The sequence below is a fragment of the Cyprinus carpio genome, chromosome B25 (genome assembly GCF_018340385.1).
Source record: "Cyprinus carpio isolate SPL01 chromosome B25, ASM1834038v1, whole genome shotgun sequence".
NCBI lineage: Eukaryota > Metazoa > Chordata > Actinopteri > Cypriniformes > Cyprinidae > Cyprinus > Cyprinus carpio.
This window is the reverse complement of record NC_056621.1, coordinates 12,233,456-12,252,935: the sequence shown is the minus strand read 5'-3', so window position 1 is coordinate 12,252,935 and position 19,480 is coordinate 12,233,456. Positions and strand designations below refer to the sequence as shown.

The 19,480-nt window shown below is 34.3% G+C and overlaps 2 protein-coding genes and 1 pseudogene across 4 annotated transcripts in view; 2 read left to right on the top strand and 1 right to left on the bottom strand.

Annotated features, from left to right (window-relative positions):
* LOC109072969 (protein O-mannosyl-transferase TMTC3-like) overlaps positions 1–616 on the bottom strand; it is a 29,967-nt gene extending 29,351 nt beyond the window's left edge. Inside the window, exon 1 of one of the 2 annotated variants that reach the window (XM_042753278.1) lies at positions 530–616. The gene's annotated coding sequence lies outside the window, so the exon portion shown is untranslated. Of the gene's footprint in view, positions 1–271; positions 470–529 lie in introns of those variants that run through there. The other variant, XM_042753275.1, reaches the window with a different exon arrangement.
* Positions 389–18,567, top strand: LOC109059482 (annotated as a pseudogene).
* LOC122134307 (centrosomal protein of 290 kDa-like) lies at positions 5,803–9,311 on the top strand. 2 transcript variants are annotated; one of them, XM_042753281.1, is made up of 4 exons: positions 5,803–5,882; positions 7,013–7,134; positions 8,398–8,521; positions 8,909–9,199. In XM_042753281.1, exons 2-4 carry the CDS (start codon positions 7,057–7,059, stop codon positions 8,938–8,940), a joined length of 234 nt encoding a protein of 77 aa, XP_042609215.1. In that variant the 5' UTR covers positions 5,803–5,882; positions 7,013–7,056; the 3' UTR covers positions 8,941–9,199. The 2 variants fall into 2 exon arrangements, 1 of the variants encoding a protein (XP_042609215.1); XR_006158614.1 differs by lacking the exon at positions 5,803–5,882 and adding an exon at positions 9,211–9,311 and having other exon boundaries at positions 7,017–7,134; positions 8,909–9,072.
* Positions 18,568–19,480: the final 913 nt, after the last annotated feature.

Sequence of the window (19,480 nt, the reverse complement as noted above, 5' to 3'; positions counted from 1 at the left end):
AATCAGGACCAGCCCATCCAGCTATCAGTTAGCATTAGCTTTTCATTAAGATTAATCGAATAATTCCGACATTTCAGTTATAAAAACATCAATGCAACATCCATCACTAATACATAAGGAATGTAGTGATATTTAGAAGAACCTATGGGTTAAATGAACAGGACACTGATCTGATTAACTTCAGCTGTCCCGTTAGCATGCACTGACTTCTGTCATGTAAACAAGTCTCAGTCCGACCTCAGTGATCCGTACACTCACACGGACAACTCACCTCGTCATTCCTGCTTAAAACTAGACGAAAAGAGAACGTGTTTTTATTTTAACTGAAGCTTCAAGTTCGATCTCAAGCATTGACTTAGCAACGACCAAAAACTGCTTCCGGGTCAAAATGCTTGGTAGAATAAAAGTAATGAGTTACAAAGTACTAGTTTAAAACTTTATGTTTCGACAATGTAATCCCACTAAAAATATATCTGCAGATAGATAGATATATATATATTTCATATTACACCCTTTGTAATAAACGTACCGCATAATGGGGATTAATTTAATGAGCGTCAGAAATCGTACGGCGTAAAAACAAGAACCCGAAGAGACGGATTTACGACGTTCCGCTTTACGACTGTTTTCACGGTTGCCTAGCAGCAGCAGAACAAGGGGAACACTAGATGGCTTGGTTGTTTTATCAGTAAGGTCTGAATGCGTGATTTTCTGTCTTGTGTTTTTTTCTGTTTTTTTTTTTTTTTTTATGAATACGTGCACAAGTTGCATGTGTGGCATTAAGGAAGGCATTTAAAACCAATATTCGATTTTTAACACTATACCTAACAAACTAAACAAAATATGACCAATTGTATACAATTCTAAAACAACAATTATTGCTAATATCTATATTGTCTTTTAACCTGCCGTTATTATTCTGCGTTCACATACGAGGGTGTGTTCATAGTGCCCTGTAAGAAGAACACTGTACCTTAGCATTACATTTTACTGTCTGTGTAGAAGTTTGGCAATAAAACGATATCTTACATCACTCTGACATCTAACAGGTGAAATGTTGCTCAGTTCAGCGCTGCAGGACACTTATACAGAAGCTGCTCATGAGAGTAGACCCAGAAGATCTGGGAGAAAATCTGATTTAATTTTGATGGTAAGTGTGTCGTTTTAAGGCATAAGAACTGTGTAGATAAGTACAATGATCAGCAATCAGGATCTTCACATTAATTATTTTTTGTGTTTACATAACATTCTGTAGTGGGAATGACAGTGATAAAAATTATATTTAAAACATTTTTTGAAAAAAAAAAATGGCAGAATATTTAACATCTCCTAAATCATGTAAACTCATATTTTTGATAATAATTTCACACTATTTTGTATTTTGACACTTACAGATATTATAAAATATTGTTTATATGTGATATTTACCTTTTTTATCACACAACACGTCTCATATTTTGTATTTTATCTATTAATAATAGCTTTATATATATATATATATATATATATATATATATATATATATATATATATATATATATATATATATAATATGAAGAATATATATTAGTGCTGTCAAATGGTTAATCGCATCCAAAATAAGTTTTAATTAAAATAATAAATTTAACTTCACTTATTTTATATGTAAACAAAAAAAAAAAAAAAACAAATTAAATATTTAAAAAAAAAAAAAAAAAAAAGTTTATAAATTAAATATATTTATATAAAACATAAAAATATAAATGTATACATGTAAATATTTTCAAAATATATACTGACTGTGTGTATTTATATATATATGTAATAAATAAATATTGCACATTTTAGATTATATAATCTGATTATTTTTTGATCTAGAAAGAAAAAATCTAGAACTGGAAAAAATGCTGAAGATCTGTATCTTTGGTTTGCTTCCCAACTGACATCTGCTTATTGGAATGTGTGAGGGACAAAAACATTCTAATCCCTGTAAATTCATCTGACAGTCATGCTTTCCTTCCCATGTAGGTCAAGCCACGGAACCTGAAAGCAGATGATTCAGAGAAAATGATTTAACTCTTTAGAATCTCACAAACACTCCTGAGGGTAAGACTCATACACCGTCACCACACATCTGCTTCTTTCAGTTGGAAAGCTTTGAATTTCTTTTACTAATAATTTTTTGGTCATTGAAGTCCATCTGCACTTGCTGTCAGTCATTCTAATAGTATTGTATGGGCCAGTCTAGATGTTACATTGGATGTCTTATTGCCCCTTAGATGAAACTGGACGAAATTAAATGTGCCTATGAGGTTGTAGACAGTGCTGGTGCAGAGCAAGCAAGAATTGGTATGTACAGACATTATTCAATTTCCATTTCCCACAGGAAATAACAGTGCTTGCAAGGTAGCAAAATAGTAGTGTCTTTTAATAAAAAAAATAATAAAATGGTTTACAGAGTGTTTTTTTTTTTTTTTTTTTTGACTCAAGATCACTTACCAAAAAATTGTATTTTCATTCATAAAACATGTACTGGTTTAAATCAGAATTCATCATGCATACTGTATATGACATCAACAGCTATTCGATTTTGAATTGATTTCAAATCTCAATCTTAAAATTCTTCAGCATATCATTTTAGACTTAAGTTCAAAGTTATATATTTAAAAATCCAGAATACATAGCAAACCTAAGGCTGAAATTATCGGTCACACTTTATTTTAAGGTCCAATTCTCACTGTTAACAAACCATTAACTATGATTTTTGCCTCAATAAACTCCTAATTTGCTGCTTATTAATAGTTAATAAGGTAATTTATGTTAGTTAAGTTTAGGTGTTGGCTAGGATTAGGGATGTAGAATATGGTCACGCAGAATATGTGCTTTATAAGTACTAATAAACAGCCAATATGTCTATAATAGGTATGTTAATAAGCAACCAGTTAATAGTGAGAATTAGTCTAAAGTGTCACCAGATTATCTAACAACTATGTTAAATGCTAGAGCTTTTCAAGCACTGGAATTGTTTCAAACAACATCCTAATATTTTATTGTTTTATGCTTTATAAGTTATTAAGTTGATTGTAAGAATTTTAACATATTGGTGCAATTTAAGTTATATATTTATGCATGTGTATTAAATGATTACAGAAAATGAGATGAAAGCCAAAGTCCTAAAGCTGGAAGGTGAGCTAGAGGAAAGGGAGGTATTTCACTAATAATTGTGTGTACAAGTGCACTTATTTGATTTGCATCATCTGTGTACAAGTACAGTCTTTAGAGGATTACAGGCTTAAGTCCTTGTGTGTTGCTGTCTGTTAAAACTATAGTTGTTTTGCACAACTCACCAGTGTCAGAGATATATAACCCTGTTGCATTTATGCATTTTAAAACCAGAACTTGTGTAATTTTGTTATTTTCCAGCAATAAACATCCAAATTAAATAGATAAAAGTTGATAAAATGCAATATAACAGTAAAATATACCTTAGATAATAGGAATGTTAATTTAAATGTTGGCTGAATGTTATCATATCACATATAACATATCAAACATTAGTAGCTGTTAAATAAATGAAATAAAATTGCATTTTTTTACATTAACTTTGGCAACAGTTGAGTGTTTGGCTGGATGCATGTTTAAATTTGTGTAAAAATTAAGAACATGGAATAAAATTTTCCCTTTTCATTCTGATATGCTATAGACAGGGTCTGATAAATGTTAGGTTTTGGTAATTAAAGTCTAAAAGGTTTATAATTATAAATCATTTTACCGCAATTAATTGAATTAAGATGCGTCAAAAATGCGATGTTAAAAAAAGTTATGTGTATTAATTGTTGGAAAAATGTCCTGTAGATTTAAAAAAAGCTTTAGAATAATAATAGGGATGGTGTGGGATTGAGAACAATCTAATGCATTGGTTGTATATTTTGCATCTCGCAGCTGGCTCTCCGTGTGTCACGGTTTGCTACTGCACAGGAACACGGAGCGAGGAGACCAGGAGTACTAAACCAAGCTATTCATATCACAGGAATCACACGTAGCACAAGGAGTTGACATCAACAGTACTGAACTGAGAACAGGGAACACTATTTATCCACATGACAAGACGAGGGGATGACGAGACACACCTGGGATCAATAGAAATAAACGGGGAACACCAGGAGACAAATTAACACAATGGAGACAGGAACAGGAAGGACCAAATATGGACATGGAAACACATTGGGAGCAAAACACACAAAACATGGAACAGAGTCTGACACCGTGCTGAAGAGGCAGAAGAGAAGAACAGGAAACTCAAAAGAGAGGTATGTCCAGTCATTTCCTGTGCAAAGCTTTTATATGGACTACAGTTTTAAATCTTTCTCTTTCTGTTACCACTGTGCAATTATAGAAAATGAATCAGCACTACTGCAATGTGAGTCAAACATCTGGAATGGAGAATTCAAAAGTGCTGTTAATTAACTAATATGACAACCTGTAATTATTTATGATATCAATTCATTTAGTAATGAATCATGCTTGACAGCAGGTTGAATGATGGATTTGTTCGTTACTGCAGAACGAGCAACTGCAATAGGATGTGGAGTTCTTCAGAAAAGAAACAGAGCAGAGAGAGCCTCTTCAGCAATGAGATTCACCAAAGCCAACCAACAGCTCTACCAGAGCATGGAGGACCTGCAGGTGATCCCCAAATCACCTTCAGCCTGCCATATAATGCCATCATAACGTCTAAATTAATACACCTCTAATGCTGCAGTACTTTTTTAAATTGGACATATTTTACATTTATTTTACACATTTATCATTTTCTCAAAAACATATATAATATAAAAATTAAAAAATAAAAATTGTTATGTATATATTTGTGCTATCAAAATATCAAAAAAAAAAAAATAAAATTACATATTTACATATGCTTTAAATATTTATAAATTAAATATAAATATATATAAATGTATATAAGAAAAATGTTTAAAAGCATTAAGAAAAATGTTATGTTTCTAGATTAAATATAATTACATATAAATTGTAAATATTTTCTATATATATATAAATATATATATATATAAATATACACAGTGCACACATATATTATGTAAAAAAAAAAAAACTTTTATTTTGGATGTGATTAATCGCGACTAATTGTTTGACAAAATATATAAGTATATATATATAATTTCTTTTTATTTTCACTCTTAATTTATATACATACACTTCAGTAGCACTTAAATTTTTTTTCCATTATATCAGTATTCAAGATTTTAGTTTTAATTTTTATTTATATAAAGTCTGTGAACGAGATGAAGAAGATGATGGATGAATACAACAAGATGAAGATCGCAGTCCAGCAGACGGACACCATCATGGATCAGCTGAAAAAAAAGAGGTCATGCCAAGCTTCAGGTGCTTTAATCAAGATTATGTCCTGGATGCTGATTGGTCAATATAATGTTTGTGCCACATGAACTGGTTCTCCTAGCTACTTTGAGCAGAAATAAACAGTTAAGGTCGAGTTTTGCATAAATCTGAGTAGTTAGTGAGAGTGCATGAATGTAATGGAGGGGTGGCCTCTTTCATGATTAAAAGAAAAATACATAGTTGTTATTAATGGACTCATTTTAAATGCATGTCTTTTTAAAGGTCAGAGAGCTACATTTCACATTTACATTTAATCATTTAGCAGACGCTTTTATCCAAAGCGACTTACAAATGAGAACAGTAGAAACAATCAGATCAACGAGAGAACAACAACGGTATACAAGTGCTATGACAAGTCTCAGTTAGTCTAGTACAGAACACGTAGCCACAAACTCTTAATAAATGAACAAATCCAGGCTCGAGTTGAAGAGGACGACCCAGTTATGGCTGCCGTTAATGCCAAAGTTGAAGAGTGGAAGATGAGCCCAAACTCGGAAATGTCAGCTTTGACAAATAAAACCAGTTTGTTTTCAAATGAGGTCAGGTTCCATGAACTTTCTCCATTCATCACCCCTGCAGAAGTGGCTGTTGTTGTTTTTCTTTTGGTTGTATGTCCTTTTACCTGTCTGAAATTGCTCACGTCTTTGAGGAGTCATTTTTCTGAAGTTCTGAACAAAAGGTTAAATATTTGCTTTGTGCCAGACTCAACCAACAATTTTGTCATCTGAGGAAACAATCCAAAAAAAATATTTGTTTTGGGGTTTTTTTTACATTGTGCTAGCACGCATCTTCAGTGCAATTCAGCTTATAAAAATGTAAAATGGAGAATATTTTTATAGTCTAGTTCAAAGTAAAGAATAAACTCCAGACACAAATGAAGTTCACATAACCTGATTGAGAGAGTTAAAACACTCAAAAGTTCTACTGTTTTTAATATTTATGGCACATAACAAATGGAATACAAATTGCTGCTGTAGAGGAATATCAAATTAACCAACGAGTATCATATTTAACATCCTGATGAGTCCAAGCACTATAACTATTTCCATTGTAACTGAATAGACATGTTATCTGATGGAAAAGGCCCAAAAAGCTGAACAACTAGTAATTAGAGTTGCTCAATTACTGCAAGGTTTGTCAACACCATATATCCTGGCATTCCATAGACCAACACTGAAACAGTGTGAACATAAAGTTCTAAATGCTGTAAACTGTCATGTATTTGTTTGTGTTTCTGTCTTCTTTTCGGGGGGGGGGGGGGGGGGGGGGGTGGTGGGTTTTTGGGGGGGGGGGGGGGGGGTTGTTGGGGGGGGTGTGGGTGGGGGGGGGGGGGGTTTTTGTTTTTTGGTGGTTGTGGGGGGGGGTTTGGGGGGGGGGGGGGGGGGGGGTGGGGGGGGGGTGGTGGGGGGGGGGGGGGGTTTTTTTTGGGGGGGGGGTTGTTCTTTGTGGGTTGTGGTTTTTGGGGTGGGGGGGGGGGGGGGCTGGGGGGGGGGTGGGTTCTCGGCTGTAAACTGTCATGTATTTGTTTGTGCATAAGATTAAACAATAAAAAAAAAAATACATAAAGTTCTAAATGCTGTAAACTGTCATGTATTTGTTTGTGTTTCAGAATATTTTATCAGAAAAAGATTTGGAAATTTTGAGTATCAGCAGATGATCAGACACTTGAGGGACAAACATCGAGCTGATCAGATGGACTCTAACAAAAGCAACATTATCGCACTGCGGCAGGTGAAATGTTTCTTGAGCAGCAAATCAGCATATTAGAATGATTTCTGAAGGATCATGTGACACTGAAGACTGGAGTAATGATGCTGAATATTCAGCTTTGCATCACAGGAATAAATGTCATTTTAAAATATATTAAAATAGAAAACAAGCAAACAAAATATAAATTATACACTGGGTATATATATAAACTTGTGTTTTGATAAGAAATGATCATTTCTGAATTTAAGTTCAGTTCATTAATCACGTATATAGAGGTGATGGTATTTTAATACTCAGTCATTATTTGTATTTCTTTCTATGATATAAATTAGATTTATCAACCAAACATATTACTTCCAATTTTTTTATCCCATTAATTAAGATAAAATGTATGTCTCATTGTCTAAGGCCTGTTTCACAAATCCTGCGTTTGCGGCATCATGACCAAATATATACTCTATACTGAAAATAAGTGATTTCTGGATTATTACATTAAATAGTTCCTTGAATAGCACTCCTTTAATAGAATTTGTAGTATTTGAAGTTGGCCATTGATCATTTTAACAAACTTGATTATTGTAAAAATTGAATTTACATGAGGAAGTGGTTATATTTGAATGAATTTATAAGGAATGGACCCCAAACCTCAGAGTGTAGCTATAAACCGCTAAAATGACAAAAATCCAGTGAGATTTGTCTGTCACTGCGTGTGGAATTTAGCCTGCCGGATGCATTGTTTTACACATTTTTTTTTCCTTCATAGAAGCCTGCATTGCAAAAGATGGTGTTGATCAATAGGTTTATAGTGCATTTCAATGTGTTTAAGTTATATATATATATGACAAATGACGAAAAATATTTCAGTGGCAGAACTCCTCATCGCAACTGTGATGCTTCTGAACACAGCGTGAATGCTGGATCCTATTAATATGGCCACAGACGCAGGATGTGTGGAACAGGCCTGCATCTGACTTAGTTTGTGTACGGTATTATGTCTCTCTCTATTTGTGTGTTCTTTTTGATGCACTCTCCTTTTATTCATTACTGCTTCGTTGGCTTCCAAATGTTCCCTTTTTCCATTCTCTTTTGTTTACCACTCGGCTAAGTCAGGTCATATATGAACTGTGTGGCGTGAGTCTCTCTGTTTTTCATTTCCTTTGCTTTATGTGTCATTCTTTACATCTGTCATCTGTCATCACTCATCTGTTTCCATCATATTGCTTCATCTTATTTTATCCCAACGGGGGTTAAGGAAGTCATTGACTTTGTGTTTGACTTCAAAAGGCTGTGCAAGAGAGGGACAACCAAATCAAGATGCTGTCTGAGCAAGCTGAGCAGTACACAACAGAAATGCAAAAGAATGCTGTGCTCATTGAAGAGCTAAAGAAACCGGTAAAGAAAGATAAAGGTAACACCGGCGTGCAGCAGCGCAAGTTGGAAGACTTGAGCTCTGTTTATGAGTTTTATTGTGTCTATCGTTGCGACCAATCCTTACAGATATACATGTTTATGTTCAAATAATCCATCTTTTCGTATAAAATAAATAATATCAGGTTGTACTTGATTTATTAATATAATTTTCATCCTTACTAGATTCTAGCTATAGCACTTTTGGCAGCTTTTAGTAGTTTAATGCAAATTCTACAATTTTTTTTTTGTTGTTGTTGGAAGGTAGCAAGTATTAATCACAAAAAAGTCAAATGGTAAACATTCAGAAAACAAGTAACTTTAGTCTATAGAATTTTACAGTATACTTAAAAAGAAGTTTGGCTTGAAACACTCCACTGTCTTTTAGGGGACGGATGGTTTGGAAGCTGCCATCACTGAGATCAAAGAATGCAAAAATCAAATCCGAGTGAGAGACCGGGGAAACAGAATCCATGATAAAAGCGATAAACCAACTGGAGATCAAAATCAACAATCTGCTAGATGAGAATGAAGACCTATGAGAACGCCTTGGTAAGTTTCCTCAGCCTGCTTTTATTCTTTCAGGAATCCCGTATAAATGATCTCTACACCCAGACATATTAGATTGTTTTCATATCTCTTGTTGATTTTGCTAAGATAAAAATCTGCTTTGACTCTCATTGACACCAGGATTAAATCCAGAGGAAGAACTGGATTTGAGTGAATTCCGCAGATCAAAAGTTTTGAAGCAGAGACAGTACAATGCTGAGAACCAGATCCTGCTGAAAGAGGTAAAACCGATTAACGTTATCTTTATGGTCTGATTTTTTTCTGTTAGCCCTCTTTAATGTTGTCCGTGACCCCTGAATTGACCATCCTTAAAATGAAAATCTCGAACAGAAAAAGACACATCCAAAAAATAGAAACATTCATGCGCTGGTGAAGGACAAAGGTGAGAAATTATCTCCAAGATGGTGTATATCAGTTACACACACATATCCTATTCACATAAACCTTGACAGCACATTTCCTTTTTAAGGCATATCAGTAGTTAGTAGTTCACTGCTTGATGACAGTGTTGAAGAAAAGCCCAGCAGATATTTTAGAGAGAGGCCTGTCTCTGTATCCACTGATGAAGAGATGAAACGCAAAGTAAGCCGTTTATCAGTAAAGAATGAGTTTTGAACATCATAAGCATTAAAGCTAAGCTAACAACCTGTTTGATTTTCAGAACGAGCGTCTGCAGAAAGAGTTGAGCAACACAGAGAAAGAACGTGCGCTCAAGAGAACAGAATCTGCTCAGTTCAAAGGCAGATGTGAGCAGCATCACCGCGTGACCTTTGCATACTTGCAGTGTTGTGTGAAAATAATTAGAAATAATAAATTAATAATAAAATAATAAATAATAAAATATAAAAACAAGTATATAAAATAATAAATAAAAAATAAAAAAAATCTAAAATCATGTATTAAAAGTTATAAATGCTAGTTAAAAATATAATAAATAAAAAGTAATATTAATAATAAAATTAATTATTCATATTTTTATTTTATCTTTTATATTAATAATAATATAAAACATCTATAATTATGCATTTAAAGTTATAAATGCTAGTTAAAAATATAATAAAAATACTTGTAAAATAAATAATAAATCTCATAATTATGCATTTAAAAATAATAAATGTAAATATAAAATTATAAATCTAAATAATAATACAGTATTTTAATGGAATAAAATTATAGGTGTGAAAAAATGTAATCATTTTATCATTTATAAATGAATAATAAATGTAATTATGCAGTTTAATACATTTACATATAAAATTTCACATTTAATGTGTAATACAATATGTAATGAAAAAAAATATTTCTGTTGATGTAAAATAAATTGTATTTTTAACTAATTGTAAATAAATATTAAATGTCATAATTATGCACTTAAAATTGTACATTTAAATGTAAAATTATACATTTAATGGCCTTGTTGTGGTAAAATGTGTTTAACTGAGCTGAGAGTGCAACACTCTCATTGGTAGCTGTAAATATAACCATATTAGCTTAAATTTGACACTTTATTTAATTTTATTTTTTTTTTATAAAAAAACCTTTACAAAATGCAGTTGTAGTGGGGAAAATTGATGAACATGCAAGTGGCAACAGGCAGTCAAATTCTGTGGAAATCTGCATAGTTTCCATTAGTGTAGACCTGTTGATTAGTCATCCTGATAAATTTGTGATAATTTAACACACAGTTTACCATCTTTTCCCAATCTCAGCAAAGTGAAATTACTGTTCCTAAATATCCTTTCACAACATATATGAGTGATAACTGTGTACTGTTAGGCTCTGGAGATGAAGTAGTCTCAGAGCCTCCACCTCAGAACACAAGTAGATCCGCTGACCGGCCCCAACGAGGAGCTACGGCAGGAGATGAAAACAGCTAGTGAGGAAACAATCTCTATCATCTCAATATAAATAACAAAAACTACAATTATAAATATAACTAAGCTGTAGTCCATAAGTTTTGCCTCTTTGTCGCCATCTCTGTTTGAAAGCCTGCAATTACAGTTATTTGTGGAATTTTTTTCTTTGTGAAAAAGAAAAGAAAAGACAACTTCTTTATGTTTACAGACATGATGTAATGACGCAGTGCCATGCTCAAATTTCCTACGAATTCCCACCAGTTCCACTCAAATTAAAAAACATTATAAGCTTTCCGTTGTGAATCGGGCTAAAGTACTTATGTACTTGCTCAAATATTGATTTTGAATCATTTCTAACCAAAAAAAAGTAAACTTTTACTGATCTAAAAAAAAAACTGGTTTTCATCTCTTTTATGTGCTATGTTATTTTTTTTGTAGATTGCTCACTTGGAAAGTGAGGTTGAATCAATGAGCAAATCAGCTGGCACTTCCATCCCTTACAAGTCATTAGCTCTGCCTGAAGAGATGACACCAACTAGTGCCGAGGTCATCAACGCTCTCAATGAATACACGATACAACTCCTACAGGTGTGTGTGTGTGTGTGTGTGTGTGTGTGTGCATGTGCGTGTATCACATTATAACAGAAACCAGATGTAACGCACATAATATTAAGACTCCCGACTGTGGATGTTCAGGAGATCAAAAACAAAGAAGATTCCACTGAGCAGCTCAGTTCGGCTCTGGAAGAATATAAAAGAAGATTTGCAGTGATCCGCCATCAACAAGGACTACTATACAAGGAGTATCAAAGGTATGCTGAGCCAATAGGAGCGTTTATATGATAAAATATTTTATATATAGAGGTATGCTGATCCAAAAATATTGCTTATAAAACATGTGCGATTACACATATGCTCAGTGACCAGTAAAGCATGATTTTACATCCCCTCATGTGCTCTGATTCAGCGAGAGGGAGTCTTGGCAGAAAGAGAGAGACTCTGAAATCCAAACTCGAGGAACAAAAGGAGGTGGACGCAGTAAAAAGTCAAAGAGTATGATGTAAGTCTCTTAAAGGGATAGTTGATTATTTTCACCCGAAATTAAAATTATTTCTTCATAGGCTCACCCGTGACTCAAATCTGTATAACTGTAATGACTTGCTAACAAACTGATGTCTCTAATTTGAAAAATTTGGTTTGAAACATTGCATCGGAAAAAATCAATTTAGCAAATGGTTATTAAATGCCTTATGTCTTCATATAATACAACACTGCTTTTTTTTATTTTACACTTCCCAGTATCTGCTTGACACATTCCCAGCACTGGCTTAAGGCTCTTGAAAAGGACCCGAGTGAGATCAGATGGGAGCTGGCTGAGACGGCCCGAAAAATGACAGTTCTCAAGGTGAATGAGAAGTGTCTGACATGACGTTACATGACTCGAGCAACACTTAAGGAAGGAGAATGGCAAACTGATTTCACTCAAATGGAGGCTGCTGTAACTAAAAGGATCGGTTACCTGCAGAGGTTCAAGGTATGAGGCCTATGTATATCACTTAAAAAGAAATAAAGAATGATGGGATTCCAAGGCTGTGTTTTGACAGATTAACTGGCCTGGCTAATATATTCATACTGGTCTTTCACTATGAGGGATGGTGGTCATCTTTGCTGAGGGCTGTAACTGACCTCTGCTGACCTCTGTAACTTGCTTTGCCCTCACGAAATGGCAGTGTTTAAAATTCCTTGATGGTAGTGTTTGTGCATCGGAGCTGGAGAGAGCCGACAAACAATACACGAGCTCACCGTCAAGTACAGAAACCTCCTACAAAAGACAATCACCTTGTTCAGAAGACAACTACCCTGGAGCACTTGGAGGTACATCGCTTACATGTTACATTAAGCAGTGGACCTTCTTTGTTTTTCTTACAGTACTCTACAGTCCTTTCAGAAGGAGAATCTGTCTTTACATGAGCGCATTAACTCCATCAATAAAGAGCTTGAGATCAGCAAGGAGAAGCTTCACACTTTGGAGCAGGCCTGGGAAAACATCAGCACGACTGGTAAACGTCACTGCTAACTGATTAGAAAACATAAAAGCAGTGTTAAAGCATTGCAAATGATGTTATTTATTTCTGGTGTTCACAGGTGGTGAGAACAGCACGGACAAGCAGCCAAAGCCCTGGCCAACAGTGAGATTGTATCTGTGTCCAGACGCATCACAACGCTGGAGATGAAGGAGTTAAATGAAAGGCAGTGGGCTGAACATGCTCAGATGATGTATGAGCACCTGAGGAGCTCCCTCAAACAGGTGGAAAATCACAACTTTGAACTAGAAACCAAGTTTGCTGAGGTGGATCTGATTTATCTTTTGTATCACATAGCATCCATCCAGAATATAGCAACCATATAGTAAAATGTCAAAAAAACACCTTAGCTTAGACACCCCATTTTATTTTATTTTAATAACCTTTCATTTTATTTTATTTTAATAACCTTTTATTTTAATTTTATAAAACAGTGTGATAAACATTTTATTTAATTTTATTATTTTATTTTATTTTATTGCACATTGTTGGGCATCAAATAAGCTTTTGGTTTATTTTTATAAAAAACACAGTATGTTAAACATTTTAATAACCTTTAATTTATTGTGATTTTATTTTATTTCATTTTAATAAAGCACATTAGGTTGAGCTTTAAATAAGCTTTGTTTTATTTTTGTAAAACAAAATGTTAAACATTTTAATAACCTTTAATTTAATTTTATGAATTTGTTAAACATATAGGTTCTTTATTTTATTTTAATAAAATAGATTATCAATAAATATGCTATAATTTACATTTTTTAGTTTGTTAAATATTTAATATGATTTAGTTTTGCTTTATAAAACAATCTGAAACATTTAATAATCTTTTCCTCTATTTTATTTTGATAAAACAGAGTGTTGAACATTAAATAAGCTTTTAATTTTAATTTACATTTTTACAAAACACATCAGTTATAAAAAAAATATATAAATATATTTCATATATAAACATAACATTTTTCAAAATTAAACCTGGAGGCTCAGGGGATAGAAAGGGAGCTCAGGGATTTAAAATATATATAAATATATTTCATATATAAACATAACATTTTTCTTAAATATATACATGCAGGTGTGTGTATTTATATATACATAATAAACACAGTCCACACACATATATTATGTACACAAAAACTTAAATTTTGGATGTGATTAATCATTGCCCAGTACTAGAAAATAATCTTAAAATATAACTAAAAAAAACTAAAAACAATGATCTACACTACAGCCTGCATTTTCTTTAGGAAAAATATAATTCTTATTTTTCCTATATTCGTTACAGAATTTATTAGATTTACTTCTAAATTATTAACATGAGTTATGTTACTCCTATTAATAAAAGAAATTGTTCCCATAAACAGTAGTTTACACTCCACTACCGTGTTTATGGTTTAATATCAACCCCTACAGGTGAGAGAGTGGCATAAGAAACTGGAGGAAGTTCTTCTGTTGGAAATGAGGCAGAGCAGAGAGCTTGGTGCCCAGCCGGAAGAGATTAAATACCTTAAGAACATTGTGGCTGAGCAGGAACGCACCATCAGCGGCCTGGAAGAGGAGCTGGTGCAGCAGAATAACATCTGTATTGCATTTAAACCTTTTTACAGCAGAAGCTGAAGGACAAAGAAGCTGCTTTGTGGACATCAGAACAGAACATCTTATCCCGGGACAAAGTGATCAATGAACTGAGGCTTCGCTGCTGAGAGAGAGAAACTCCTGGTGGACCTGAGCAAACAGGAGGACTCTGATTGTCACCCCGCCCTGAAGGTCGCCCACCAGACCATTAACAACCTACAAGGGCGTCTGGATCAAAAAGAAGAGGTTCTCAAGAAGTACCAGAACCTGTTAGCAAAGACCCGCAGGGTGCCTATTTAAGTTCAAAACTGAGGCTTGGTGATCCATATTGCACATTAAAACAATATAAAAACTCATATATCTTCATTTTTATTTTCCCAGGAGCAGGAAGAGATTGCCAAAAGGCATGAGGAAGAGGTCAGGGCACGCCATCAAAAACTGGACGTCTATATGGACACATCGCTGGACCGTTTCAAACAGACCGCTCTGGTACCTAGAGTATTCATTATAAAGCTCAACTTACGACAGAGTGCCAGAAATGGATCAAGAAAGAACAAATTTATAGTGCACTTGATATATATATATATAATGTTATAAATCATGGAATCTGTCATATTTAGTACGCTACTCAAATTTATTCCTATCTAGGAGCTAATGAAGAAACCTACTATCACTGTACCAACCAATAAGCACTTGGTGCATTTGACAGAAATGGAGCAGACGGTGGCTGAGCAGGACAATTCGATCTCCTCACTGACGCACAAGCTGAAGGTCATCACCGCAGAGCTGGACCAACAGAAACAGATGACTGCGGCACAAGCCATGGCGCACGCTATAGAAACAGCCAGGTGAGAAATGAAAACAAGTTAAATATCAAGATATTGATTCCTTGTGCCACTTTTGATGAGCTTTCATTTCCAAGACTTGAAGAGACATTTTTTAAAAATGCTCTTGAACAGTTCATTGATGGGACAACCAATGAACTTTTGACTTTCTGGTTTTAAAAACATCCTTAAAATTTCAAGATGAAAGAATTTTATCCCAACCCTAACCAACAAATTTTTATATCCCTGTGCTCCTCCTCAGGCATGTGTGAAAGAGCTTAATGAGGAGCTCCAGCAGGCTTAGGATGGCGTACGAGCAGCAAAAGCCAGAGAAAACACGCTAATAGAGGACCTGGAGAACTTAAACAAGGATTTGCAGAGGAGCCAGAAATCACATAACAAGCTGCAGAGTGAAAAACAGTTCCTGGAGGATCAGCTGGATGAGCTGAAGAAGAAGGTCCAGAGGCTCAGCAGCGGCCTTCAGGTCAGACCTCGTGTTTTCACCCCTGTTCACTTGTACCATGAATGCTTAAGGTCAAGAAATGTATGTCTCGCTGTTCTTAAGTAATTCTGCCACTGGCTCAAAAGCAGCGAAAGTGAGTCAGCAGCTCTTTTTTCTCTGCAAAAGAAGAGCTTCTGCTCAGTGTCTGGTTTAACAGAGCCTGTCTTTGACGGCAGTGAATACGTCTAGACACCATTGTGCAGATCCTTGTGCTTATCAGGTTTTGGTCCTTTGAAAGAAAAAAAAAAACCTTTGTATGTGTAATCATAGTCTTTTTAGCTTTTTGACAATTACAAAGTTTAAGTACAACTTTATTTTTATACTGTAGCACCTTTAAAACGTTTTACATAGTTCTTAAAAAATGTATCAAAAATGAAAGTAAAGACATTTATAGTGTTACAAAAGATCTATACTTCCAATAACATTATAATAAATAAATCAGCGTATTAGAATGATTTCTGAAGGATCATGTGACACTGAAGACTGGAGTAATGATGCTGAAAATTCAGCTTTGCCATCACAGAAATATGTATTAAAATAGAAACTGCAGAAACTGGCGTAGAAGAAGCCTAAATAAGCCTTTTTGATGTCAGATGTTTATTTGAGCTCTTAGTCTTTGACACTTTGCATTTTGTGGTGAAGTCACGGTCTAGCTTTTTTTCTGACATTGTCTGAATCATTAAAAAGTATATTAATCATTATAAATAAAATATTATATTCCTCTGATTTGTTCAGTCCTTCTGATTTATTAACAAAACAACAGTATTAATTTTCATGTATATATGTGAATTTTTCCTATATTTGCAGTCCTCTAAAGAAGAAATCTTGAGGTGGGAGGAAGGTAAAAAGTGGCAGGCCAGGGTGGAGAAAGTGCGGAGCGTCCTCAAGGAGAAGGAGAAAGAAGTGGAATCCAGAAGAATGAGTGCAGCAGATGAGGTGAGGAGGAAAACAGAGAACATTGTAGATGTAGAACCTGGTGAATGAGAACAAAAGTGAACAGGAAGAAGACGACAAAAAAGAGGAATTGGGTGAGACAGATATAGAGGAACCAGATGAGGCTCAAGGAGGACAAGAGGAAGATATAGTGGCTGAACATGAAAATGAATAAACAAACACAAAAATAACTCAAAAAGAAACACAAGTAACAAAATAGAACCTGAAGAGCCTCTTGAAGAAGATCAGCTGGAAAATGAAAAGACAAACGCAGAAGAAAGTAGGACTTACACAATGCCAGAGATGTCAAAAGAACATCTGGAGGTTGACCAACAAGACAGAGATAAGGAGATAGAACCTGAAGAACAACATATTGAGTCTCTAATATCTGAAGGCGATCCAAGCCAAAATTTGAAAACATCTGCAGGGTCTAAAGAGCTTGAAGAAGAAGAAATGGCACTCAACACAGTTGATGCCAAAGTGGTGCCTGAAGAACCATCAATGGAGGAGACAATGTCCTTCATCCCCGAGGAAGACGTGGACCCTGTTTTAAGTGAGAACGTAAAATGTTCCCCCACTAAGGAGCTGAATTCAGGTGTTATATAAAGTGATGTCTTGGACCTGTAGAATCAGAGGTCACCACCTTTTGTGAGAAAGAACAAAGCAAAGTGAAAGCTCGAATGGTAATTAACATATAGGCACTCCCACAAAGCTTCCAGTTCAAAACCCCATAGCTTTGCTGGCTTTGAGCTTGTTTTTTTATTTTTTAAGGCTGCATTTGATAAAAAAATACAGTAAAAAGTTTTTTTTTTCAATTATAATACTTTAAAAATGTAATTTATTATTATTATTATTAATGTATTAATTCTATAATGCCAAAGCTGAATTTTCAGTCCTCAGTGTCACAATTCCTTCAGAAATCATTCTAATATGCTGATTCACACAAACAACATTTCTTATTATTATTAGCATTTGAAACAGTTGTGCTGCTTAATATTTTTGTAGAAACCATGAAACATTTTTTTTTTAGGATTTTTTGATAAATAGAAAGTTCAAAAGAATTTAAAATATATATATAAATAAATATTTTGTAACAATATAAATGTTTTACTGTCAATATTTATCAATAATGCATCTGCCGAATAAAACAATTTTAAAGAAATTTTTCCAAAGACCATCTGCAAGCTGCATCTGTATAATTTGTGGAAACAAAAAGATTGTGATATTGTTTAAAAATGTGATGTGACAAATAGTTATTTTCAACTTGGCATAATGATGTGCATCTTTCTTTTTGTTACAGTCTGAATATAAAAAAAGCTGAAAGGAAAACAAGAGGAACAGCTAAACGCAAGACCTGAGTCCAAAACCAAGGGCATTGAGAAAATCATGATGGAAAATTAATGCTTACGTAAAGATATTAAAAGGTGTTGAATGATTTTCATTACCTCCACATCTGTAAAACATGCTCTTAATATATCATGATACAGTATATATGTTTTTGTGGCAAATTGCAGGAAGCAGAAGCTGCAGAAAAGCTGAGGGTTGCAAAGGCCAACCTTGAAGTAGCCAGTGAAAAACTAAAGGCGGAGCTTGAGGAGACTAATCAGAGGCTCCTATTGGCACAGTCAAAGGGGCCGTCTTTAGAGGGGCAGACAGCAAGACCTGGAAATCTTCAGTTGTTTCCAGGTAGTACATTTACCTAAATACATAATCAGTCTCGTCATCATGTAAGTTATTATTATTATTATTATTATTATTAATTTTTCCCTTCACAGGTTATTTGAAAACAAGATCGGGTTTCAGGCCCCATCATAGCACAGAAACTGCACTTGTTAAAATTACAAATGACTTGCTTCTTGCATCAGACCAAGGCTGCATCTCATTGCGAGTTTTATTTGATCTTAGTGCTGCGTTCGACACCATAGATCACGACATACTCATAGATCGATTACAAAACTATACAGGTATTCAAGGGCAGGCTTTTTAGATCCTTTTTAGATCCTACCTGTCCGATCGCTACCACTTGGTTTATTTAAATGGGGAGTCATCTCATTTATCACCAGTAAAATATGGAGTGCCACAAGGATCTGTCCTCTGCTATTTTCAATATACATGTTGCCCCTTGGTAATATTATTAGAAAATACGGGATTAGTTTTTCCACTGTTATGCTGATGATACTCAACTATATATCTCAACAAGACCAGGTGAATACTTCAAAATTATCTAAGCTAACAGAGTGTGTTAAAAATGTAAAAGACTGGATGACCAATATTTTTCTCCTATTTAATTAAAAAAAAGACAGAGATATTACTTATTGGACCAAAAAACATTACACAGAATCTCATAGATTACAATTTGCAACTATATGGATGTACTGTTACTTCCTCTACTGTCAAAAATCTGGGTGTTATATTAGACAGTAACTTGTCTTTTGAAAATCATATTTCCCATGTTACAAAAACAGCATTCTTCCATCTTAGAAACATTGCCAAGCTACGAAACATGTTACCTGTTTCTGATGCAGAAAAGCTAGTTCATGCTTGTGAAACACTAAAGGGGTGCTTTGAATGCACCGACTGGTCTGTGTTTTTTGAAGGAGACAGTGATTTGGACAG